At 45.2% G+C, this 25,909-nt stretch overlaps 1 protein-coding gene across 1 annotated transcript; it reads left to right on the top strand.

Moving 5' to 3' along the window:
* The first annotated feature begins 6,456 nt into the window (after positions 1–6,456).
* On the top strand, positions 6,457–12,661 carry FABP7 (fatty acid binding protein 7). Its single transcript, XM_077300599.1, has 4 exons — positions 6,457–6,704; positions 8,368–8,540; positions 10,000–10,101; positions 12,417–12,661. The coding sequence occupies exons 1-4, from the start codon at positions 6,632–6,634 to the stop codon at positions 12,465–12,467; spliced, it is 399 nt and encodes a 132-aa protein (XP_077156714.1). The 5' UTR covers positions 6,457–6,631; the 3' UTR covers positions 12,468–12,661.
* Positions 12,662–25,909: the final 13,248 nt, after the last annotated feature.

The following is a 25,909-nucleotide window of genomic DNA, read 5'->3' as shown; positions in this document are numbered from 1 at the left end:
ACAGCAAACCAAGACCTGAATAAACTGAATGCATAATCCTGTATCTCCCGCTCTTACTACTTCAGTAATCTCAACAATAAAAATGTCTAATAATCTCATCTCCTAGACAAGCAGCAATCACTGATAAAATGGAAGAACGGGTAAGAAGGAAGGTAGGGGTGTAGAATGGTATAGAAAGCCTGATTTCATCATATCTCATAAGTCAAGCTGGGTCAGTTCTTGGATGGGAGACCACCAAGGAAGGCTTTACAAAGGAAGGCAACAGCAGACCCCTTTGTACTTAATTACCTGCCTTGAAAACCCTATGATGTCACCATAAATCACTGTGCACTTTACACACACGTAAGGAATAGTAGGGTGATATAACTTGTGTTCATCAATACACAGAGGAGAGGAGGAGACCTGGGACTGTCATTTCAGCAACAGACTTTATGGAGAATGGAGAATAATAATTCCAGGGGGGTAGCAGATTTAAGTCTATAGCAAAATATACCAAAGGCCCAGTGGCACATTAAATACTAACAAAATTGAATCCAGCACAGCCTTTTTGATAGACAGGGCTCACTTTTGAAATTATTTATAGGAAATAAATCGTTTTGCATATAAGGGAGTGGGAAGAAAGAGAAGTTGAAACAGAGAGACACTTGATATGAATCCTGTTATAAATCTTTCAAGTGTGTTTCCCTGTGCAAGGGACAAGAACTGATCTGTTTATTACGCATAATGGAATGTCAAAGAAGTCAGAGGTTCCAGCCACTCTCTCATGGGATACCTAGGAACAAAAGTCAAATGGAATAGAATAAATGCAACTAATCAAGAAAGAAGGGATCTGAACTTTCAAAGCATAAGAAAAATTAATTGACATCAGTAAAGGCTTATAGTATGACCCAAAAAACCCAGTTAAAGTCTCTACAAAGTAGGTCTTGTTGAGCTATTTGAAATTATACTGAGGGAATACAAGTTTCTGTTTAAACCAGGGTGAGACAGGGTGTTGATTTGTTTTGATGAGTTCTCATTCAGTACTTTCACATTGCATTCTCTCTGCTGAAGTTTTCTTTTTGTAGGTCAGTGTCTTATACATCTGCAATAGTATGTTTAAGAAGATTGAAGTGTTGCTTTCACTGGTTTCTGAATGTTGCATTTTTATGTCAAATTTGTGTTCATAGATTTACATAGGAACCAGCCCACTGATCCAATGTATAGTAGAAGGGCATTGGCACATGATGGCTTATATTCAATTGGATGGTGAGCAAGTGATAACCCCAAAATGTCTAGAGCTGTCATTAGATCCTTGGAACAAAAGGTGAGATAAAATGTATTCAACAAGTAAATACAGACAGCACCCATAAAGGACCCTCCCAAACAGGCACCAGCCAAGCCAGATCTGCTGAGCTTCAGGAGGATTCTTGGATCATGTGCCATCCAGCTATATCCCTGGGCTGGCCCTGCTCTTATGTCTTTTGTGGCAACCTCTCTTGATTAAAAAAAACAAAAACAAATCAGGCAAAGCATTTCCTGCCACTTTTTGCCCATGTCTTTTTTTTTTTAATCAGTTGCTTTATCTCAAACTACTGTTAGGGGCACAACAGCCCAGTGGTACCTAAAGATTAATGGAATTATTCAAAAAATTATTCCAGACCTTCCTTTATCAGGTGGCAACTCTGTGTGACAAAATATTATTTGGAGATAAATGTGTTAGTATTAAAGATGCCCTTTTCTCCTTGCCAACCCTCTGCCCCTTTCAACACCAGCCCCCCCAACCAGGACAGATGCTGCCGCTTCAGTGCCATGTGCCTCCAGGTTCCAGCCTCATGTGCCTCTGGCCTAGATCCCTGGGGCTTCTCACAAGCTGCCTTGCCTGCCTCTCTCCCTTGCCCCCCCCTCCCTGCAGCCTCTACCCAACCCCTTCTCTTCAATATTCTCCTAGTTCACTTGAGGCTCCCTCTGCACAGCCATGCCCTCTTTTCCTCCAAAGCACACATCCCAGTCACTGTACATGGCACTGCCCAGTACTGAGCCTTGGAGAGGGGCAGCAAAGGGTCTGGCAAAGGTTGGGTTGGGCCAGTAAAGAGCCTGGACTAGAGCTGAGGGTGCCATAACTCCAAATGCCCTCATGAACACTGCCCAAGAGCCGCTAGGAGGTGCATGTCCATTCTTTCTGGACTCCTGCACTTCCATTCATGAAAACTACAAGGGAGGAACAGGAAGCAATTGTATGGGCCTCCATTGATTGCTCAGTTGATTGACCAAAAGGCTCAGAAAATAATGGCAAAACGAAAGAGTGTGGGAGGGGTTGTGACTGGGCCTGGAGCCTTTGACTGCATTGCAGCCTGTGCAGGGGAAGCATCTCAGCAAGGGCCCAGCCTTTTGGGCACCCTTCAAAATCTGGCATTCTGGGCACCCAACGAAATCACCTGTATGGTTGGGCCAGTTCTGTACACAAGCAAACTGTGGTTTGTGACCTGTTTTCAAAGACAGACCTATATCATGTGCATTGCAGCCATTCAGTCCGGATGTTACTATTGGTCAGACAGGTTCTGGTCACTGTCCAGTTCCAAATAGAGTTGGCACCCTTATAAACCCAATGACTGTCAGTTAAAATAATCCATACATTTATTATGTTCCCTGGATCCGAGTAATACTCTGTGTTTCTCTCCCTTCATGAAAATGCTTTTTCCCTCCAGTATTTCAGGAGTAAACACAGCTAGGGTGAAGATATTCTGGAGACTTTTGAAATTTCACTGAGTCCAAGGAATTTCACAAGGTCACATAGTTAAGCAAACAGGATTTGGAATGGGTCATTTGCAAAGAGATCTGGAAAGAAAAGGTACAAAGTCTCCTCTAGATCTATTTCTCCTTGGATTGTTTCTCTAATCAGGCTCTGCTATGAGCTGTCCAAGGTTCCTTGTCCAATTGTCCAATGCAGGTGAATGAGTATTCCACCAGGTGCAAACTTCGTAAACAACAACGAAGGCAGATCTGTCCCTTGAAGCAGTGTGCAGGCTAGCCATGTGGTTCTCCAAGTTTGACCTTTGTGAGACATTACCCCATGGAGGATAATACTGTGAAGACAGCAGAAACTGGAAAAGAAGTGTTACAATCATTGTGCCATCGAGAGCATTATACCCACCTTCCTCAATAGGATGTTAGTTCATTATTCTCTCAGGAGGGACTGCACAGTCCCCTCCCCATAACAATGACAGTTCCACTAACCTATAAGTGTTGTTCACTGAGTCTTCTGTGCAGTCATATGTCCCTCCTTCCTGCCCTGCAGGGAGCTCTCAGTTATTCTCTGATTAAGATCACGTTCTGCCTTGATGAGATCACCACAGCAGCCTATTAGAGGGGGAAATGCTTTGTTTACCCTATTAATTCAAAAAGTCAGAAAAAATGGTATTGGGGGAGCACTTCACACCTTTTTAAGAGGTAGAAGGGGCTGAGAGAGCTCTGAAAGAACTGTGACTGGCCCAAGGTGACCCAGCTGGCTGCATGTGGAAGAGGGAGGAATCAAACCTGGTTCTCCGGATTAGAAGCTGTTGCTTTGAACCACTACACCACGCTGGCTCTCCAAAATCTCTTAAAAACCATCACTTCCCTCACCCAAGCAATATAAACGTAAGAGGTGTTCATTCGATTGAGATACTTTGGCTCCATACTCAGCACATTTAAAAAAATTATTCCTACTTTTCAATGGCTCTCACAAGACCATGTTACATAACCATAAAAATATTTAAATTTGTCTGAGACAGAGTTTTTTTCTTCCAAAAATCCAAACTGCTGCACAGAACACTAAAAAAGAACTCACCCTGTTCCCTTCATGGTGGCAGAGCTGAGGGAGAGTGTTCCCTTCTGCCTATATGTCCATTCAAAAGGGAGGGAAAAGATGGAATAGGGGAGTGCTTCGCACCTAGTTAAGCATTGTAGAAACTTCTCTTGGCGAGTTCATCCAGAAAATTAGAAAACTAGTTTAATTAAGAACAACTGAGCGCTCACAGCTGGGCAGAAGGAGGGACATATGACTGCACAGAAGGCTACGCAGTGAACAATGGTCCAGGTAAAGGCAGCCATGTTATAATATGCTGGCACAGCAGTGTTGAAGTCATTGATCTAGCAGGACCAAAGGATTAGCTGGCCTGTCACAGTTTTACAGCCCAAGGGGTCATTCATGGTGATTTTTTTTTTTTTTGCAATTGACTTTCAGTGACTGGGATAAAGCTGCTAGAAGTTGAGGAACAGGTGCAAGTTTGAGATTTAGGAAGTGTAGAATCAAAATCAAAATGTTTCAAAGCTTACAAACTGCATACAAATTTCAGCTCAGCAACTTCCCCTTGAAACTTCCTTTTCAAACTCTTCTTTTGAAGTATTGCAGCCTCTAAGGCTCTAATATCCAGTGATATTGAAAAGTATTTATTTGTTTAGATGATGGGGGGAAAGTTTTATCTTGAAATGTGAAAGACAGCAGGATAGGTGTCGGGCTGGCCTCAAGAGCCAGGTTTCATATAGGCAAGATTCTCCCCTGAAAAGGTTCTCTCAAGTCACCACTTCTAAAGGTGGGTGGGTGCACGGAAAGCAGAGCTGGGGAGGCGGGCTGGACAGTACAGGCAGAAGCAATGTCCCCTGGAATCATGCCATTTACAGCCTTAAATGTTAAAAAAATCAGCAGTTTGAATTGTGCCTAGAAACAGATCAGCAGCCAGTGCAGACTTTTCAGTGTAGGGATGCTATTATCTCTATATTCTACCCCTGGTTGTGACATTTTGGACCAGATGAAGTTTCCAAACAATTTTCAAAGACCACTCTATTTACAACACATGACAATAATCTAGCCTGCATGTAATCAGAGATGGATCACCATAGGCAGATCACTCTTTTTGAGGAATGATTATAGCTGAGTGATCAGCTGAAGCAGACACAAAGTGTGACATGCCACAGAGGAAATCTGAGCTTCAGCACTCCCAAGCTGTGTACCTACTTCTTCAGTGGGAGTGAACACCCACCAAAACAGCAATGACCAACAGCACCTCAACCTTGCCTGGATTGAGCGTGGATTCTCCCGCATTCCCTTAGCCCAGGCCAACGGAGAGCCTGATCCTCAGCAGACCTGGGAGGGGCCTTCCCTGCGGCTGTATCATGTGGAAGCGGGGATTTGCCCCACTTGCATATGACCTCCCTCTTGCCATTTTCCGGTTGTGTGGAATTGGCCAGACAGTGGCCAGACAATTTCCTTGGTTGGGTCTGCCTTGTACAAGGTGACTACCAGGTAACTGCCTACTCTTGCCAACCAGTCTCTTCAGTTCTCCAGATAGCTACTGTAATTTTCAGAATGTTTGGTGTAAATCCTTTAGTTGTTTGTTTCTGTCTGGAGGACTGGGACAGATGCAGTTGAATTTCTAGACTTGGCTGTATGCAGCAGAATATGTTGTTTGGCCTGGATGGGAGCTGGAGTTATGGAATTGTGTAATGATAATCAAGAGTTCATTGGTGCATTAGGGGTCCCAAAATTAGGTCTGCTGCACAGATTGAGGGTGGGGTGGAAATTCTTTAAATCCTAGTAAAATTTCTTGAAGACTTCCTTCCCATCAGAACAGATGATAAATATTACATTGGTGAATCTCAAGTGGAAGAGAGTCAGATGCTGAGGAATCTCCATAAACATCTCCACAAACTAGTTTAAAGACCTCTGGGTCCTTCAGGCACTTTTGCATTTCCGGAGGGCCTGCTAAATGGAGCTCTTCTACAAGGCATTTGGTTGGGGCCAATGATTTATAGAACAACATTGAACTGGTCTCCTCCCAGAAGAGCCCCAAAAGCCCTCCCCTTGGAATACGGACACATATTGCAACATCTGCAAATAAGCTTTATAAGCATTCTTGGAATCCTAAGTATTGTATTTTAACTGTTTTAATTATTTTAATGATTGATGTTTAAGTTAATTATATATTGTAAACTGCCCTGAGTCAGTATCCCAGAAGGGCGATTATATACATTCATTAAATAAATAAATACTGTGTATAAATTACTTATTAATTTATCTCGTCTTTTTTGTAGATTTGTGAATGTTGTGTTTTTCTTTCATATCTTTCTTGTTTAAGAGAGGAGAAGTTACTACTTGGGCTTGGAATTTTTTCCACACAGATATTGAGATTTTCAGTGTCTTTCTGAAATTGTCACCAGCATAGTTTCAGCGGAAACTAATCTGAATGTCTCATTGTTCAGCTGTCCTTTAGAGACAGCAGTCTTCCTTGCCAAGTTTTCAAACAGAACCTAAAAGACCCTCACACATATTTGCATTCCCCTCACTCACAGAAGAGCCTGTTCCTCTCCCTCCCCTCATTTCCCAGGCTGAGAAGGGTAGCTTGTCCAACCCACTCTGTTGACCCAGTGGCCTGATCCAATCATCAGACAGCATGAAAATCTCCACACACACCCCAGCCTTCGCCTCAAAGGAGGAATGGGAAAGCTAGGGTGGAGTTTGCCATTTAAATTTTTTTCTGGACTGCCTGCCTCTTCTCTCACTGAAGAAGAGGTTGTGCTGGTGAGAAGCTGCAGGACTTTAACCCAGTATTAGAAACAGGAATCGACTTTTCCCTCCCAGCTTCATTCCAGCTGTCTGTTTCACCCAGCAGCTAAGATGGTTGAGGCATTTTGTGCTACCTGGAAGCTGACTGACAGCCAGAATTTTGATGAGTACATGAAGGCACTGGGTATGTAGAAGGAACTGCGCAGAATCATGGTGTTTTGGGGTTTTTTTAAAGCAGTTATTACTAAAGTTCAAGATTTTCTGTTAGCTTGGCTAATTTGATGGATGTTTGATTGGCAACAGAGAGTAAAACAAAAACCATTTTAATATGTTAAGTGCTGCATATGGTTTCAAAGAAGATTTTGTAATTTAAATCTGTGTAAACTGATGTACAACCCCATTAAAGAAAGGCATTTACAGCTAAGCAAATGTAGGTTGTGCACTTAAATGTACTTACTAGGAAGCAAGTTTCATGAAAAATGATGTAACAGAACTAAGGCTGAGGTCTTAATCAGTGCTTACATGGGTTCTCTTTAGATTAATAGAACAAGGTGAGCCTAATTAGGACTGACCTATCAATGTTTTTAGGATCAGGTTTCAGCACTTTAGTAAGTGTTTCTTCCAAGAAAATAACTCCAGGAATCTTAACCTAGCAATATGATCCCAATCTAATTTATTCTGTTGGAACTTTCCATTGAAAATAAATGAACTGAAATGTCCATTAGTTTAAATGCAAGTATTGGAGTTCAGCTGAACTGAAAATCAGGTTGTTTTCCAGTATAATAGAAATAGAAGGAACTGACTATGTGTGTTTAGAAGGTGTCTGAAAGAGAAGAATAGCACTTTGCTCAATTCTGTAAGTGACTGGGAATTGTTGTACCCTTATATTTGTGAGAAAGAAATTATATTTGGCACAGTGACAAAGGCAGCTACAAATGTGGGCTGAATAACACAAAATAACACAAAATTGTCAGCTATGAACAAAAACATAGCTGTCTCCCCAGAAGACAAAGTAATGGTACACATCTCCAGTGCCTCTGTACCCTCATGGCTTGCAATTTGGTGAGTTACTTAAGCAATACTGAAAAGGGGCATGGGGGAGGGTAATCTCCACGTAATCAGAAAAGTAGAGTTAACTTGTGGATAACTGAACACAACAACCCAACTGGCAAAGCCTGATTCTTTAACTATTCAGTTGGAAGCAAGTTGAGTTGGCTTTTCTCCAAGTGAGCATAATATGGTAGCTGTAATATTCTTAACTTTAACTGTGATAATTTTTCACTTGAATGCTGATTCTTTTAGTAACCTTTAAGCATGTCCAGGGCCAGCTTGGTGTAGTGGTTAGGCGTGTGGACTTCTAATCTGTCGTGCCGGGTTCGATTCTGCACTCCCCCACATGCAGCCAGCTGGGTGACCTTGGGCTCTCCATGGCACTGATAAAACTGTTCTGACCGAGCAGTGATATCAGGACTCTCTCAGCCTCACCCCCCTCATAGGGTGTCTGTTGTGGGGAGAGGAAAGAGAAGGCAATTCTTCTTCTTTGTCTTCTTCTTAAGAGACAGGATGTATAAATAAAAATAAGTGAAGTAACATCTTTCTTCTTAAATGAAATACAATTCATATATATATATATATATATATATATATATATATATATATATATATATATATATATATATATATATATATATATATATATATATAGGTAGCAAATCTCTATCTGTCTGTCTGTCTGTATTGCTGTGCTACCTCAAGCAGGACTCTGGAGAGGCAGCATACAAATATTCTAAATAAATTAATACAATTAGCCAGTTGCAATAATTATATGTTTTTTTAAAAAATGTTAGGAGTTGGCTTTGCTACTCGCCAAGTGGGAAACGTGACCAAACCAACTGTGATCATCAGTCAGGAGGAGGACAAAGTGGTGATCAGGACTCAGAGCACATTCAAGAATACAGAAATCAGCTTCAAGCTTGGTGAAGAATTTGATGAAACTACAGCAGATGATCGGAACTGTAAAGTAAGTAAGCAACAGCCTGTGAGGCAGCAGGATTACCGGAAAGATAACAGGTTTGTGGTTAAGTGGGATAAAATTTTGTCTGCTGTCACTGAAGAGGGCTTTAAGTAAACAGAGAGGAATAGGAGGAGAACAAATTGAAGCAAGGGTTGATTTCAGAATATTCTGTGTGCTCAAGGATTAATCTTGCAATCTGGGGCATAAACTCTGATATGGGACTGCTTAGAATGGCTCTCCTACAGAGCTGGACATGTGTCAAGTGCTGTTAAGTTGCAGCCAACTTCTGATGACCCCACAGAATTTTCAAGGGAAGAGACGAACAGGTAGTTTGCCACTGTCTGCCTTTGCGTAGTGATCCTGGAGTCCTTGATGGTCTCCCATCCAAGTACTAGCCAGTACTGGCCTGGCTTAGCTTCCAAGCTTTGACTAGCCTGGGCTATCTAAATAAGCAGAGTGACAGCTTTCTGAGATCCTCGAAGTCAATGTGAAGAGCTGTTGAGGATTGCACTTTCAGTGTGCCTGAAGCTTCCAGCTGGAGGAGGAATCAGCAACAGCTGGAAGAAACTTGGACTCCTCTCCACCCACTATATTTCCAGAATGGCTTCAAAATCTCCTGTACAGTTGTGTGTCCTTGGTCCCTTCCAGAAATGCCTTGGCCCAGGTTCAGGTTTCCCTTGAATTTGACATTTTATGTATTTATTCAATTGTTTTTTATTTGTACCCTGTCTTTCCCTGGAGTCTTGGGGTGGCTTACAGAAGGCTTAAATATACAGAAAATAAGATATTAATTTAGGCTTTAAAATTCTAAAATTAAAAATCAACCCAATTAATTCAAAACCTACATGCGCCTCCTCTTTAAGAGGAACTCATGAGCTGGTTACTGAATTAATGCACATGGAGTCAGAGGACTTGTCTAGAGGCAGACCTTCAAACAGGGAGGTCAAAATCTAAAGGTCAATTGGTTCAAGGAATTCTATGCTTTTCACTAGACTTTAACAAATGGTTCGTCATGCCCTATGGAACCCCTCCCTCTCCGTTAACTAGCTAACCAAATTTTAGTGTGAAAGTTGATTGCTGAAAATGGACTCCATTAAAAAGTGTGTTTATAGCAGGATGCTGAAATTGAAACACCCTACGGCAAGTCAAGTATGACAATGAGATGAATAATACAAATTGCTCAAAACATACTTTATTCTATCCAGCTGCGCACATCTGGATTGGCCCATACAATAGCCAAATAATTAAAATTAAAAATGGCTCAGACCCACTCAATAAGTCATACAGGTTTGACAATGACAGTTCAAAGATATATTGTTAATTGTCCAACTGATATCAAAGGGGGTTGGAATGTGCCTAACTTCGTCTGGATGGTGCTAAGAGGTAATTGTGAAATCTTCCTGATACATCCTACAATTTCAAATGAAATCATCTTTGCATTTACTTGTTGCTTTTCTGCCCACAGTCTGTTGTGACCCTGGATGGAGATAAGCTAGTTCATGTACAGAAATGGGATGGAAAAGAAACAAAGTTTGTTAGAGAAATTAAAGATGGCAAAATGGTCATGGTACGTGCAGAAAGCTTTTGTTTTCTTTTTGAGGTCATATATTAGAAAGTATTTATGGGGTTCATCACAATCATTTTGACAATTTTCTCCCCCACATTAAAAAAGCCAGGCACCTAGCAATTCTGTTTCCTCTGTTAAGATTAGCAACCCTGAAAATTTTGAAGAATAGGAAAAGCATAATCTCTAATTTTCCTGTTAACTTAGTCCTCTTGCAGCAATTTCACATTTCAGATGAATGAATGAATGAATGAGATTTCATAACATATCCCTGAAAAATCTATACAGTGTTTTTCTCTTATCTCATTTGTGTCTCCAGCCCTTGGGTTTCCCTTGAAGCTTACATTTTGTCTCTCGTTTCCTTTCAAAATTTAAACCTCAGTAGGTTCAAGGAATTCTATGTCTTTCACTAGACATTAACAATTTGTTCATCATGCCCTGAGCAATGTACTATGTACAAAATTCTCATACCTATCTTCCATGTACTTCAATGTCTTATTGATTTGGAAACACATCTACTGATGCGCTCCCTGTAACAGAAATGATAACAGACATGACATCCATTTGTCCCACCACAGCCCACAACAGACAGGCAGGGGAAGAAGGGAGCACACCAGTAGATGTGAAAGGAGCAAGCCACAGGACAGGCAGCGGGGGCGGCAGTGGCCAAGGACTGAGCAGGGTGGAAGAAGGATGGCAGAAACAGTAGCTGGCCAGAGCTGGCACTGAGCCCCACTTGCTGCACTGCCACCACCACTCCCAGCTGCCACACCTGTTCATCCTCTCCTTGCATTTGACTTCCACACAAGTTCAAGTGTCCCACTCTTCTTCTTTAGCTTTTAGGCTAGGATAAAGAAATCTGCTGCAGGGGTGGATGTGGAAGACAAGTGGCAGTGACATGAACAGGAGGTCAGTGCTGGCCCTGCCCAGCTGCCTCTGCACCTCCTCCTGGCTTCATGCCAGGACAAAGGAGCTGGGGGTAGGACAAAGGGGCTGGGGGCAGGCCAGGCACAGAAGATGGGCGGTGGTGGGAGCAGGCGACGCCCATTATGTGAAATGTGTTTCCACATAATGGGCGAGAATGCACTTGTCACTAGTTATTTTTTTAAGATACAGGCTGATTTACCTGGATTCAAGTCATATTATATTAAAATGTGAGTAGCCTTTTCTATCCATGTCATTTTTCAATCATTATAGTACATTGTCAGGCCTATTTTCAGTTGTCTTAAGATATACAAAACTTCATATGACACTTATTCAGTTAACGTGTTACATCCAACACTGGCTATTATCATGACTGTGGGTAATCTACAGTAGTCAGAAATGGGAATATGTTTGCAATAAATTTTTGTGCCTCATAATGAACTGAAATTTCAAATTTCACAACCAGATACCTGTGTATTATGCAAATTAGGAAGTTATACAAAATTATTTTATTTACATTAGGGAGATGATAGATGTTAAAAGTGCCCTCAGTGCATTCAGTATGAATGTATTTATTTCTGCCCACATGCACATTCTGGGAAATACTGCTTAAACTGAGGAAAAGCTGGCTTTACAGAATGTCTGTTGGCAAGCTCTTGTGCATCCTCAATAGATTTCCCCAATTCACTGAGCATTTTTTAAAGCCTTGCATTTCATAAAGTAGAAGTAAGATTATATGTATACATCATTCGATATATGCCTCCTCTTTAAATTATATACAAACCACAAGATAAATAAATAAATAAGAAAAGACTGATTGCTGGGCTAATACTCAGTTTGCTGGTATATAACAAGGCAAACTGCAAAGCCAGAATCACATTAAACTGAAGAACTGATATCATGTGTTTTACCTTTATTCTTGCTTCAGGGCTTGTTATTCCTGGAAATGAAAATTCCAACTTAATGTACAATGAGTGCTGAAAATGATAGAGAGTAGGCAGTCTCTGATAATATGTTACTACACTGATGGACTTCAGCTACTGGCATGGTGCTGCATACGTTCTGTAGCTCATGCCAGATTGTACAACAGAAGATAATTCTGCAGCAGTGTCTTAGACCGTTTATGCACGGGAGGTTTCATGCCAGGCTGCAGGCTGGAGTTTTAGTCGTGGCAGGTTGACCCACCTCTTCCTGCACCCACATGGGGGAGCATTTGGCCTGGTGCACCTCATCCACCCCCGATTTGTGCTCCTGCATGGGAGCTGGGGCAGTGAAGTTCCCAGTGCATAATCGGTCTTACTGAAGCACTGTAGAATCCATATAGACCTTTGTGTCATGTCCAGTGGCTCATACTTATCCTAATTATTTGTTTTTTTTTCCCCTTGAACTTGCAGACCCTCACCTTTGGTGATATTGTTGCTGTTCGCCACTATGAAAAGGCATAGAATTTGACAATACCCTGTCTGGGTTTTTAATTCTTCTGGAAGGAATAAAGAGTTGTCTGCAGTTGACTATCTCTGGAATGAACATTGCTTACATGGAAGGAAAACACTGTGATAGTTTTATGGCATCACATCAGCAAACCTGTGTTTACATAAATTGTGACAAGTAAAACTTTGCAATAAATCTCTGAAATATTTCTATGTCTGCTTATAAATATACATAATTATTGACATTTTATGAAACGGAGAACAAAATTAAATTTGAACATTCTGGGTTTGTATGAATGATACTGCAGTTCAGTGCAAATTGTTCAGATAGGACTATCTCAATACTCAATAAGTAGTCAGCTAGCTACATATTAAGTACTTCCCCCTTTCTATTCCCTTGAACATATTAATGCATATATTCATCGCTTTCATGTGTACATATTTGCTTACATGAACTCCTAAAACTATTCTATATTTCATACATCCATACACACTCTCCCTTCCCCTCATACACTAGAATCATAGAGCTGGAAGAACACTATGCTACATGCATTCTCTTTCTTGTGTAAGTCCTTCCTTCATCTCTTTCTCGCCACATCCTGCCCTTTTCTTCACTCCTCCCTATACATAAACGCCCAGGTAGCAAAAATTATGTTAATGGAAGGATTGATGTCCATGACTATCCTAGAGGCTTCATGCTTGGTAGCTCCTAGGAAGCATCTGTCTGGAAAAAAAAAACATTTCTAGGCTGGTGCCTACCCCAAAGGTGCTGAGGAAGTGATGGAAGCAAGATCTGCAAGGGTCCTCCTTTATGGCTGCTCCAGGGAAACAACTATAGGCAGGTACAGAGTATGTCTTTAGTGGTTGAACACAGATACTATATCAGTCCTGTCATAAAACCTGCAGGTCCTTTTGTCTTGGCTGAAGGGAAGCTTCATCTCCTTCTTCTGGCAGGTACAGGACTAATATATAAATGTAATACTGTGGATGGGGAACTTCCTTGATTCTACTGGGAGGGCACTTGGCCATTCCTCACTCACAATGGTTTTGTGAGAAACAGGAAGCCATTTTGAATCCTGCTATGTATCTCCAAAGGTAAGTCAACCTAACACTGATAAAACCCCTCTCTTGCTCTGTCCTGTAATAGACATATCTATTTTAAAAGATATATTGATGGTTAGTGAATGCCAAACTCAACACATATAAATATCCAATTTTACAATTCATTTTATTCTCCTAAGTGACCTCATTATTTCTGATTGGGTTCCTGGGTACTGAATATTTGTCAACTGACTCCATGAACCTATAATACAAAACAGTTTAATTACCACAAATTATTTTCATGGGATTTATATTAAAATTAAAGGTTGGAACTATAATTATAATACAATGCAGATGAAGATGACAAATCTCATCTTTGAAAAAAGGATATTACACTCCAAAATATAAATAGAAAAGAAATTTAGTTCTAATTGTTGTTGTTGTTGTTTTATTATTATTATTGGGGGGGGGCCGGGCCCGGCCGCCGGCTGCGGGCCGGAGGGGACGCATCTGCCCTTGCTGCAGCCCGAGTCGCGGCTGGACGCCGCGGCCAAGCAGGTGGCGGGCAGCTGGGGCTTCGAGCGGGTGGAGGGCCGCTTCCAGCGCATCCCGGAGCCCATGCAGCACCGCATCGTCTACTGGAGCTTCCCCTGTAGTGAGCGCCAGATCTGCATGTACTCCAGTTTCCAGCCCGGATGCGGCGGTGGCGACAGCGGCGGGGCTGGCGGCGGAGCCAGCGGGGCCGCCGTGGGCACCGGGATGGGCCTAGGGGCCGGTGGAGAAGACAGCCCTGCCGTCCCCGGGGCCGCCGCCCCCTCGGGCGCACCCGGCACTCTAATTGTTGATGTTGTTGTTGTTGTTGTTAAGTGCGAAGTCATGTCCGACCCATCGCGACCCCATGGACAATGATCCTCCAGGCCTTCCTGTCCTCTACCGTTCCCTGGAGTCCATTTAAGTTTGCACCTACTGCTTCAGTAACTCCATCCAGCCACCACATTCTCCGTCTTCCCCTTCTTCTTTTGCCCTCGATCGCTCCCAGCATTAGGCTCTTCTCCAGAGAGTCCTTCCTTCTCATGAGATGGCCAAAGTATTTGAGTTTCATCTTCAGGATCTGGCCTTCTAAGGAGCAGTCAGGGCTGATCTCCTCAAGGACTGACCAGTTTGTTCGCCTTGCAGTCCAAGGGACTCGCAAGAGTCTTCTCCAGCACCAGAGTTCAAAAGCCTCAATTATTTGATGCTCAGCCTTCCTTATGGTCCAACTTTCACAGCCATACATTGCAACTGGGAAGACCATAGCCTTGACTAGACGCACTTGTGTTGGCAGGGTGATGTCTCTGCTTTTTAGGATGCTGTCTAGATTTGCCAAAGCTTTCCTCCCCAGGAGCAAGCGTCTTTTAATTTCTTTGCCGCAGACCCCTTCTGCAGTGATCTTGGAGCCCAGGAAAATAAAATCTGTCACTAACTCCATTTCTTCCCCATCTATTTGCCAGGAATTGAGAGGGCCGGATGCCATGATCTTTGTTTTCTTGATGTTGAGTTTCAAGCCAACTTTTGCACTCTCCTCCTTCACCCGCATCAACAGGCTCTTCAGTTCCTCTTCACTTTCTGCCATTAGAGTGGTATCATCTGCATATCTGAGGTTGTTGATATTTTTCCCTGCAATCTTGATCCCAATTTGTGACTCGTCTAACCCTGCCTTTCTCATGTGCTCCACATACGAGTTAAATAGGCAAGGTGACAGTATACAGCCTTGCCGAACTCCTTTCTCTATTTTGAACCAATCAGTGATTCCATGCCCGGTTCTCACTGTTGCATATAGGTTTCTCAAGAGACAAATAAGATGCTCTGGTATTCCCATCTTTTTAAGAACTTGCCACAATTTGTTGTGCTCCACACAATTAAAGGCTTTACCATAGTCAATGAAGCAGAAGTAGATGTTTTTCTGGAACTCCCTAGCTTTCTCCATGATCCATCATATGTTGGCAATTTGATCTCTAGTTCATCTGCCTCTTCAAAATCCTGCCTGTTCTAATAGTTCTAATTAGTTCTAATATCCATTGCCAATACTCTATGTTGCCTTCCATCTGATTTTGCTTGTGGCTACACAACCATGTTTAGATAGTGTAACCTGAACTGTATAGACTAGGGGAACCTATAACCCTCTCTGTGATCACAGGAAGAGAAAAATCCAAGTGTAGGTACAGACTCTCTTGAAGATAAATTTGACTGTGAAATCTGTGGATTCAGCTACATGTTATGAAGATTAATGTATACTTCTCCCAATACTTTCTTTAAATTAACAAGTAGTCCATAGGTCCCCCAAATTTGACTTGGGAAGGGATCTTTTTTTGGGGGACGGGGGAAGGGTTACCCCATTTCCCCATGATATTTCCCTGAGAAGACACCCCTCCTTGCCTTGAATTGTTAATTCCAGAAAAGATAGATATAGTACAATCCCCCACCCCAGCCGTGATTACCTTCGACTGGGTCACCTTCTACTAGAGGAACCACATGCTGCATAACTGTGTTGGTGTGAGTGTGCACAGACTAAGCCGACCAGATTTTGACATTGGTAAAGCGGGATACCACTGACCGGGGGGGGGGGGGGGGTGTTCTATATGGAGTAACAAAAAAATTTCATAGAATGCAAAAATAGTATTGTAATATATATATTTTTAAATTTCAACGTAAGTGCCCCCAGCTGTCCCTCCAAAAGTGGGACAATCTGGTCACCTTAGCATAGACCCTTATTTCCCCCCTGTTCTTCAATCTGAGGTCAACCCCCTCAGTGTGTTTAAATGCATGTGATACCCTCTTCTCGCAGTTAGTTTTCAATTTTGACTCCTGTCATAGAAGGAAGATAGTCTTGCTCTGTATCTTCACATTCTTTAACAATAAGTTGGATTGCCAAAGTTTATGGAACTTTCTTTGAGGGTAGAATGGAAAACGTGTGGTATTCAGCCTCTGCTTTTTCATGGATCACCTACTGGACATGTTTAGAGGTGCTAAATATTAACAAAAATGTGGTCAGAAAACTTTCCTCAGATTTTCCTGATTCTTCTTTCTAAATTTAGCAAAGAGATTGTTTTGGAACGCTGAAATAAATCAGTCATGAAGTATTCAGGAAACTGCAATCCAGTAATAAAATATAGTTGCTAAATTGTGTAATTGATTAATTCATGTTCTAAGACAAAATCTGAACAAAATAAGTTACATATTAACATATTTCAATTCTGAAAAGCACAGGTGATCCATATAATAATTTACAGAGGTTACTGACTAGGAACTAGTTTGAGATTTTTCAATTTTCATTAAGTCTTTCTTAACAAGGCAATGGATTTTTGCCTTAGACTTTCTAGAGATTAAGGGCCAAGTCAGTACAGTACAGCAGGGGTAGTCAACCTGTGTTCCTCCAGATGTCCATGGACTACAATTCCCAAGAGCCCCTGCCACCGTTTGCTGGCAGGGGCTCATGGGAATTGTAGTCCATGGACATCTGGAGGACCACAGGTTGACTACCCCTGCAGTACAGTATGTTTATTCGGTCGATTGACTCATATAAATAATGCATCAATAGAAACTGCAATCAATGATAAACGTGAATCGACATGTGCATTGCTACATAAAAATATTAAGAATAAAACAATGTTAAAAATAATGTATTGATGGAAACAAATAATATGTTATTGTAGGTGGGAGGGGTTATAACATGTAAAGAAGAAGGGGGAAGAAACCTCAAGGAAGTTAACTGCAGGGACAAGGAATCAATACATCTTCTAGAACAGTCCATTAACCCAAGTGATAAGATGGCCTATCCATTACCTATCCATTACTATCGTTCAGACATTCTTTTCGATCTAATTCTAGTAGAGATGTTAAGGAATTTTGCTACCATGTTAGAAATAAGTGGGTCTATCCCTTAGCAAAATTTAACTAGAATGTCACTATTATGTGATGATAAAGATGAATGTCTAGTGTAGTGGCATTAGATATTTGCGGATGCTTTCATAAAAAGGACAATATAATAAGACTAGATTTAAAGCCCGTTGTGCGTGTAAAGACAACGGGCGCTAGAAAAGATGGATGAGAGTGTGTCTTTGGTGGCAGGGTGTTTGTGAAAGATGTCTCTCTTGGTCTCTCTCTCTGTCACGCATTCATATACACACTCACACTGACACACAGTCACACAGAGGTGTTATTGTTTCTCAGAACTATATCCCGTCTCATTAGGGATGATCTTCGTGTACTAAGAGCTCGGACCCTTCGCAATGTAATGTGGGATTTTCTGTGTTCCTCTCAGTTAGCTCACCCTCTTTGCCAGACTGTAGTCAGTGCTGCAGTATCACCAAAGTTTTCTGCTCCCAACTGTCATCCCTAGAGCAAATCAGAGTGACTGTTCAAAGCATACCTGAAGTGCATCAAAGAAATGGTCTGTTAGTGGTAGTTCTGGCCGGAGCACATAAGCTCAACGGGAGGTCCGGAAGAGGGGAGAAGGATTTTCTCTCTGGGTAAGGGCTCCTGAGAGGCACAAACTGTCAAAAGCAGTCCAGTGCTTTAGAATGGTGGCAAGCATCTCAGGAGGCCCCGAAGAATGGCTTTATGAGACCCCAGCAAAGGAGAAGTGTTGAATATTTTCTCCTCCCATGGCGGAGGCTGTGGAAGGGGATTCCGAAGCCATCTGCAAATAGCCGTGGGAGGTATGTGTGTTTTACCCACACTGTACTTGTAAAAGACAGCACAGTGCAACCAAGTGGGCAAACTCCCCCCCCCACCTCTCTCTCTCTTTCTCTCACAGCCTCTCTGTCTTTCTGTCCCTCTCAGTCGCCGTCTCCCTCCTTCTCTCTTTCTCTGTCCCTCTCTCTCCCTCTGTCTCTCTCTGTCCCTGTGTCTCTCTGTATCTCTCCCCCTCCGTCCCCCTCTCTCTTTCTCTGTCTTGCACACTGGGGACCTCTCGCCTTGTTTTTTGGGGGGAGGACTGTGTTATTTGAAAGGGGATGGTGCAGGGGGGAAGGAGGGTGGGGGCAAGCTGAAGGGTCCCTAGATGAGGTGATCATGGGGGGGGCAGGGGGCGGCAGGGGAAGAGGGGGAGAAGCGGCGGAGCGCTGGCTCTGTGCGCCACCCAGGCTGCTGGGCCAGATGCACGTGATTTGGCAGGGCAGGGAGATCTCTCGCACCACGTGGCCAGGCTCGCACGACGGCCCCCTGGCTCGGCTTCTGCGCGAGATATCCTTCTTACTCTCGGGAACTTTCTGGCCAATGTGGTTGGCTGGCACAGCAGGCAAGGGGCGGCATGGGAGGGCTTTGAAAGGGGTCTGGGCACGGTGGGAAAGAGGGCGGGTGGGCCAGGTGGAGTGTGTGTTGGGTTGGTGATGGGGGGAGAGTTGCGTGTGGATGTGGAGGGAGGGAGAAGTGTCAGTGGCTATGGGCTTGGGGGGGGGGAGAAGATCTGCTCTGGCCGCTGGTGCAAGGTCTGTGTTACCGCAGTCAGCTCAGCCAGCTGTCCCTGCTGCCTCTGCCTCCGGGCTAGGTGCCGCCCATGCATAACTCCAAGGGCAAGGTGCCACTGTGCCACACACACACACACACAAAAAGTGTGAAGGCAGGGAAGGAAGACTGGGTGCTGGAACTTGAGGAGGGAATGCAGGAGTCATCTGACAGGAGGTGAAAGAACTGCCCCTTGTAAAGTGAGAGGCAAGGAGAAGGGGGGGGGAAGGGCTATTGAAAGGAATGAAGAATGCAGGAAGCCAGGCAGGAGTATGTGGGGGCATGGGTTTAGGGGAAGACTGTAGAAGAGAAACAACCTGTGAGCCCTGTCGCCCCTAGATGCTGTGTTTAACCTTAGTCAGGAGCAATTGAAAAGTAGAGGGCATCAACCAAGCCCCCCCCCCCAGCACAAAGGGGCTGTCCTTTGGAAGCAGCCAAAAGCAGCAGTACTCCTCTAGTGTAGGAAAAGCTAACAGCTGAAGGCAACCCAGGTTTTGCAGCAAGGCATGAGCTAGGAACTGAGGGGGAGTGAGTGCCTGACGTCTTGGAACAGGAGAGTTCAAAGAGTGCAGGAGCCGTCCCTCCCTCGAGCCACAGACCCTTCCAGGAAGTGGTAAAAAAAGAAAGGGGGGAAACCTTGTTGCTCAGCTGGAGGGGAAACGGGTATGCCGCTGCTTTCAGTCCCATCCCAGCTGCCTCTAAAATCGCACAGGGAGGTTTCATTGATTTGTTTGAGGCTGCACAGCGCATTTGCTACAGGAGGGATAGTTTGCAAGCGCTGTGCATGGGGTGTCTTATCCTGCTCGAACTGAGGTGTCAGAGGACTTTTCCATAAGGGCCCCGAGGGTGTGTGCAGGCAGAGAAAAGCAGTCCTGTCATGAGGAAGAGGATTTCCCCCATGTGTTCTCTCGGCCCGGGAGCAGCTTCGCCGCAGCAAGGATGCTCCCAGGGCAGAGAGAAGGGCGGGCCGCGCCCCCACACCCTCCCCGACGCTAGAAAAGGTGTTCTCTCTGCCCCGGGAGCAGCTGGAGAAGGCGTTCTCTCTGCCCCGGGAGCAGCTTCGCCGCAGCGAGGCCGCTCCCGGGGCAGAGAGAAGACCGGGACGCGCCCCCCCCACCCTCCCCGACTCTGCAGAAGGCGTTCTCTCTGCCCCGGGAGCAGCTTCGCCGCGGCAAGGCCGCTCCCGGGGCAGAGAGAAGGCCGGGACGCCCCCCCCCACCCTCCCCGACTCTGCAGAAGGCGTTTTCTCTGCCCCGGGAGCAGCTTCGCCGCGGCAAGGCCGCTCCCGGGGCAGAGAGAAGGCCGGGACGCCCCCCCACCCTCCCCGACTCTGCAGAAGGCGTTTTCTCTGCCCCGGGAGCAGCTTCGCCGCGGCAAGGCCGCTCCCGGGGCAGAGAGAAGGCCGGGACGCCCCCCCCCACCCTCCCCGACTCTGCAGAAGGCGTTTTCTCTGCCCCGGGAGCAGCTTCGCCGCGGCAAGGCCGCTCCCGGGGCAGAGAGAAGGCCGGGACGCCCCCCCCACCCTCCCCGACTCTGCAGAAGGCGTTTTCTCTGCCCCGGGAGCAGCTTCGCCGCGGCAAGGCCGCTCCCGGGGCAGAGAGAAGGCCGGGACGCGCCCCCCCACCCTCCCCGACTCTGCAGAAGGCGTTTTCTCTGCCCCGGGAGCAGCTTCGCCGCGGCAAGGCCGCTCCCGGGGCAGAGAGAAGGCCGGGACGCCCCCCCCCACCCTCCCCGACTCTGCAGAAGGCGTTTTCTCTGCCCCGGGAGCAGCTTCGCCGCGGCAAGGCCGCTCCCGGGGCAGAGAGAAGGCCGGGACGCGCCCCCCCACCCTCCCCGACTCTGCAGAAGGCGTTTTCTCTGCCCCGGGAGCAGCTTCGCCGCGGCAAGGCCGCTCCCGGGGCAGAGAGAAGGCCGGGACGCCCCCCCCACCCTCCCCGACTCTGCAGAAGGCGTTTTCTCTGCCCCGGGAGCAGCTTCGCCGCGGCAAGGCCGCTCCCGGGGCAGAGAGAAGGCCGGGACGCGCCCCCCCCACCCTCCCCGACTCTGCAGAAGGCGTTTTCTCTGCCCCGGGAGCAGCTTCGCCGCGGCAAGGCCGCTCCCGGGGCAGAGAGAAGGCCGGGACGCCCCCCCCCACCCTCCCCGACGCTGCAGAAGGCGTTTTCTGGGCTGGGGAGGCCGCCATTTTCCTGCTTCTGCTGGCCCTGGGCGCTCCTTTGCAGCTGCAAAGGAGCGCCCGGGGCCGGCAGAAGCAGGAAAATGGCGGCAGTGGGAAAGGAGCAGGGACGCCGCGTCTTCGACGCGGCGTCCCTGCTCCTTTCCCTAGTGGGAGGAGGGCAGCTGGAGGACTCACCAGGCAGGCAGCATCTTCTGTCTGTCCGTTGACTCCCCAGCCAGGGCAAGTGAGGCTCAGGCAAGCGGCCAATGGAGAGCCGCGCTTTGCGCGGCTCCCCATTGGCCGCTTGGCCTTGAATGGACACTCGGGGGGCCCAATCAGGAGCCGCTTCGCGGCTCCTGATTGGGCCCCCCGAGTTTTTATCCCGGACAGGCCCCGCCCTAACTCCTCCCCACATGCCCTTACTCTTTTATTCCTCCCGCTCCTCCGGAGCGGGGGGAGGGGTTAAAGATATGTGAAATTGTCTCAGGCCGGGCATTATCACAGGGGCATACACTTAACTCCAGCGGACGATTGAGAAACCTGCCCTCGAGGGAGGCTGAGGGAAATGAGTTAAAACGTGTTCTTGAGAAGGCCCAACGGTATTTTATTATTGAGATGTTTGTGAGATATGGAGCTGGAGTATTTCCTGACCATCCTTTCAGAGTGCTATAGATTCTAGGAAGAACTGAGAATTCCTCCTGAGAATCTATATCAAAAAGACGTTGCCGTATGACAGCTTTGGATGTTTTAAGGCCAAGTTCTATTAGATGGTTCGGATCGAGGCCCAGAGTTTGGATTTTTCCAATGATTTTACTATTCCATGGAAATTGCGAGGAGACTGCTAAAAATTTTGGGATTAGTCCCTTAGGATGGAGGTAAATTTTTAACCAGTAATTGATGGTTGTCACCCAGGCACGAGTTTCTACCTTCAGAAGGCCAGATTCTTGGCATAGAACATTTGGTGTGCAATTAGGTGTTTTATAAAGATCTCTCAAAAATTTGGATTGCACTCTTTACGGGCCAAGTCTTTACTAGTAACGGGCATGATGTCCACCAAAAGTCCTGTTACATCAACACAGAGTCCTGTTACACATCCACATAAGTGTGTATACACATGGCATAGGAGTCTCAAAAATTTTGATTGCACTCTTTATGGGCCAAGTCTTTACTAGTAATGGGCATGATGTCCACCAAAAGTCCTGTTACATCAACACAGAGTCCTGTTACACATCCACATAAGTGTGTATACACATGGCATAGGAGTCCATTAGAGGAAGTTTATGTGCATTTCCCACTCTCCATGCAGCCTTCCATCTCAATACAAGGAAAGGAGTCTATCTTGATATGGAAGATGCACATGAATCTCAATATATACTGTGGCCTTTTCTGCTGATTTCACACACACACATGAGTAAAGGAAGACAATGGGGTCACTGCATATATCAGGGGATTTTCCATCTTTGTTGCTGGCGGGCTGTCACAACCAACTTAGCACTGTGACTTAGCACAACATTGTGTGGCTGAGGAGGGTGGGTAAAAGGAAAAGAAAGGGGGGGATAGACGGTACACAGTTTCCTTACAAGAATGTTAAGCTCAGGAAAGATTCCCAAATAAATAGAGGTCTTTACCAATTTTTGTATTCAAGGAAGTTTGCTACACTTTTAAACATATTTTATTTATTTAGTCTACCAATTAAAGGAAGTCCAGTTTTAATGTTCAGAGGCAAGCAATGGCAAAGCACCCCTGAATGACTGTTGTCATGAAAATCTTATGGGGTCCACCTTAAGGTGACTGTGACTTGACAGGGTCACACACAGTGTTAACTGTATTGCACAGATTGTTTAAGCTTCACTTCTATCAGCCAGGAGAGCGCAGTTTCAAATTTCACTTTAGCTATGAACTCACCTGGTGGTATTAGGTTGTTCTCTACTGACCAGCTTCACTTCCTACCCGATCTACAATGTGGAAATAATAATACCAACCTTGCCTTACAGAGTTTCTAAGATAAGGCACTTTCACCCTTTTGGAGTGCTGTAGGGAAGTTTTTTTACATGCAATAGATCTGCTACAAGCCTTCTCACGCTACTCCCTGAACTCAGCCCAACCAGTGCTATATTTGAAGGAAGATCTGCTCTGGGAGTTGGAGTAGCGCTGGTGCAGTGGGAAAACATTCCTCGGGATCAGTGCTTAAGTGCCCAGAAACTATACACAATGGCGGTGCAGAAAGTCATGCCAACACTTGCTTTCAGAAACTGTTGCACTGGTACAAATGTAGAAGTGTGATATATGTGTGTGAATGTTTGCAAGACTAGCCTATTTGTGCAACACCATAATACTTCTGTACAGAGCTTGCAATGTTTCATGGCTGTAGTATAGTAATACACATTGTGTCTGTAATCCATTAATACAGCACACATCACTGCTGTCTGGTTTGTGGATGACTGCCTTTCCCAGACCTCCCATTCTCAAAGATGTGAGAACTCAAAAAGAAAAAAAAACTTCATCTCCATGGAAAAGCCATCATTCTAGTGGTGTTAATTTCCATGGCAACTGATTTATGGTGATACCAAGTGGAAGAAAAAGACAATTACTTTCAAGATGGGAAAGAGAGAAGGAACATTTGGAAAGACTGGTGTGTGTGTGTGTGTGTGTGTGTGTGTGTGTGTGTGTGTGTGTGGATTAAATGACAAATACATATCTGACAGTATGTACTTTCCTATTATTTGATATTTTTATACATATTATGGAAACATACTTAAACTGTTCTCTCTATTCTTCTTTTACCTCCATCACATATAGCAATAATGCAATAAAACTCCTGATCTATTTCTTCTAATTTTTAACACTTTGCTCTATTATATAATTGTGAAAGAGCCTCTTGTGGCGCAGAGTGGTAAGGCAGCCATCTGACAGCTTTGCCCATGAGGCTGGGAGTTCAATCCCAGCAGCCGGCTCAAGGTTGACTGAGCCTTCCATCCTTCCGAGGTCGGTGAAATGAGTACCCAGCTTGCTGGGGGGTAAACGGTAATGACTGGGGAAGGCACTGGCAAACCACCCCATATTGAGTCTGCCATGAAAACGCTAGAGGGCGTCACCCCAAGGGTCAGACATGACTCAGTGCTTGCACAGGGGATACCTTTACCTTTACCTATAATTGTGAAATGCGAGCTTAAATGGACTCCAGGGAATGGTAAAGGACAGGAAGGCCTGGAGGATCATTGTCCATAGGGTCGCTATGGGTTGGACACAATTTCTCAACTAACAACAACAACAAATAATAATTCTGAAAAGCCCTCCCGGGCGGAGACTGACCGGGCCCTGTATATGTGGGGATTGGCGCAGCCCCATTGGCACCTGCCCCCAACCAGCCCAATCAGCTCAGCCAGGTTGCATCTCCCGCCCCTGTCACATCCAACAACTCCATTCACTTTGCCTCAGACCACTGATGGAGCTGGCAGGTGGTTGATGAGTGTTCTCCTTCCCTCCCTTCAGGCCTGCTGTGAAGGAGCCTCTAATGGCCCCCAACTGAGGCAAGGGAGGTGTTTCCGAAAGCAAGGCAGGGGAGTCTGCTTTCCTTTTGAGGGGGGGAATCTTTCTTCTTCTGCCAAACAGTTGGCTGACATGGAGGCCATAGAAAAGTCCCTTCTCACTTAAAATAATGCTCTGGTCAGCCTCGCTGCTGGAGGAAAGAGGCAGCCAAGCAACTCTCTGTAAATTTGAGGCCTACCATTGTTGTGAAGATGAAACTTGATGCTGTTGCAGAGGTTCTTTTGCCTCCTGTTTCATCTGCACAACAACCCTGTGCCGTAGGCCTCAAGTGTTTCAACTCCACAACAACCTCCGTGGGAGGCCTTCTTCACAACAACCCTGTCCAAATTCCAAAGAGGCCCTTTCTGCCTGGAGAGCTGATCTTTATACTTTGCAGATGAGCTTTATACGCTGCAAATGAGCTCTAATTCCATGGGAGGCCCCAACTGAAGTTGGCTACCCTTGATTTGGAAATATTCCTGATGGTTTGGAGGTAGGGCTTCAAAATGGTACAATTCATCAGAGTCCAGCCTCCAAAGTAGCCATTTTTGCCTGCAGAGCTGATCATTATAATTATAATCTAGAGATGAGCAGCAATCTAGAGACAATGGTAGAAGCTTGCAGACTGAGGTTGGGGCGGAGTGGTGTGGGTGTGTCCCTTATGGGCTTTGGCCTTCAGGCAGCCCTTACCAGCAACTGTTTGTATTTTGGAGCACAGACAGAAAGACAGACGAGCATCCATCCTGCGAATCTGGAAAGTGCAGAAAGATCTAAATAAAGAATATTTACAGTCTGAAACTGTAAATAGTGAACAAGTAAATGGCTGTAGGGACAAGGGAACTGAAGTGACTTTTCTCAAGCTTGGCCTGGTAAATAAAAAAACAGTATTTGCCAGGAAAGTCCTATGAACTTAAAGGCATAATTGGCCCAGAATTTCAAGTTGAATTAACTTTACAGGAAAGTAGACAGTGAGACTTCAGGGGAAACTAGGTGATCCACTTTTATTAGCCAACAACTTGGCCTTATGGACAACAACTACAGGGACTGCAATTGCCAGCAGTAGGTCTCAGGCTTCAGAAGGGCAGACATCACCAGCCAAGCAACTAAGAACAGTCTGGGACCATGTGCATTCCTTTTGAAGGGATGTATGTGAGGGGAGAGAGCTTTCCCTTCAGCCTAACTGCTTGGAGATGAGTTGTACTTTCAGGAGATTCTCAGACCCCACCTGGAGGCTGGCACCCCTAAATCT

The sequence above is a fragment of the Paroedura picta genome, chromosome 1 (assembly GCF_049243985.1).
Source record: "Paroedura picta isolate Pp20150507F chromosome 1, Ppicta_v3.0, whole genome shotgun sequence".
NCBI classification, from domain to species: Eukaryota; Metazoa; Chordata; class Lepidosauria; order Squamata; family Gekkonidae; genus Paroedura; species Paroedura picta.
Note: the sequence above shows the minus strand (reverse complement) of the source record. Positions and strands in the feature narration are given on the sequence as shown.

Coding starts and splice junctions, on each gene's coding strand:
- FABP7 (XM_077300599.1), top strand. CDS start 6,632: ATGGTTGAGGCATTTTGTGCTACCTGGAAGCTGACTGACAGCCAGAAT. Junction 8,541..9,999: donor CAGATGATCGGAACTGTAAA/GTAAGTAAGCAA, acceptor TTCTGCCCACAG/TCTGTTGTGACCCTGGATGG. Junction 10,102..12,416: donor AAGATGGCAAAATGGTCATG/GTACGTGCAGAA, acceptor TTGAACTTGCAG/ACCCTCACCTTTGGTGATAT.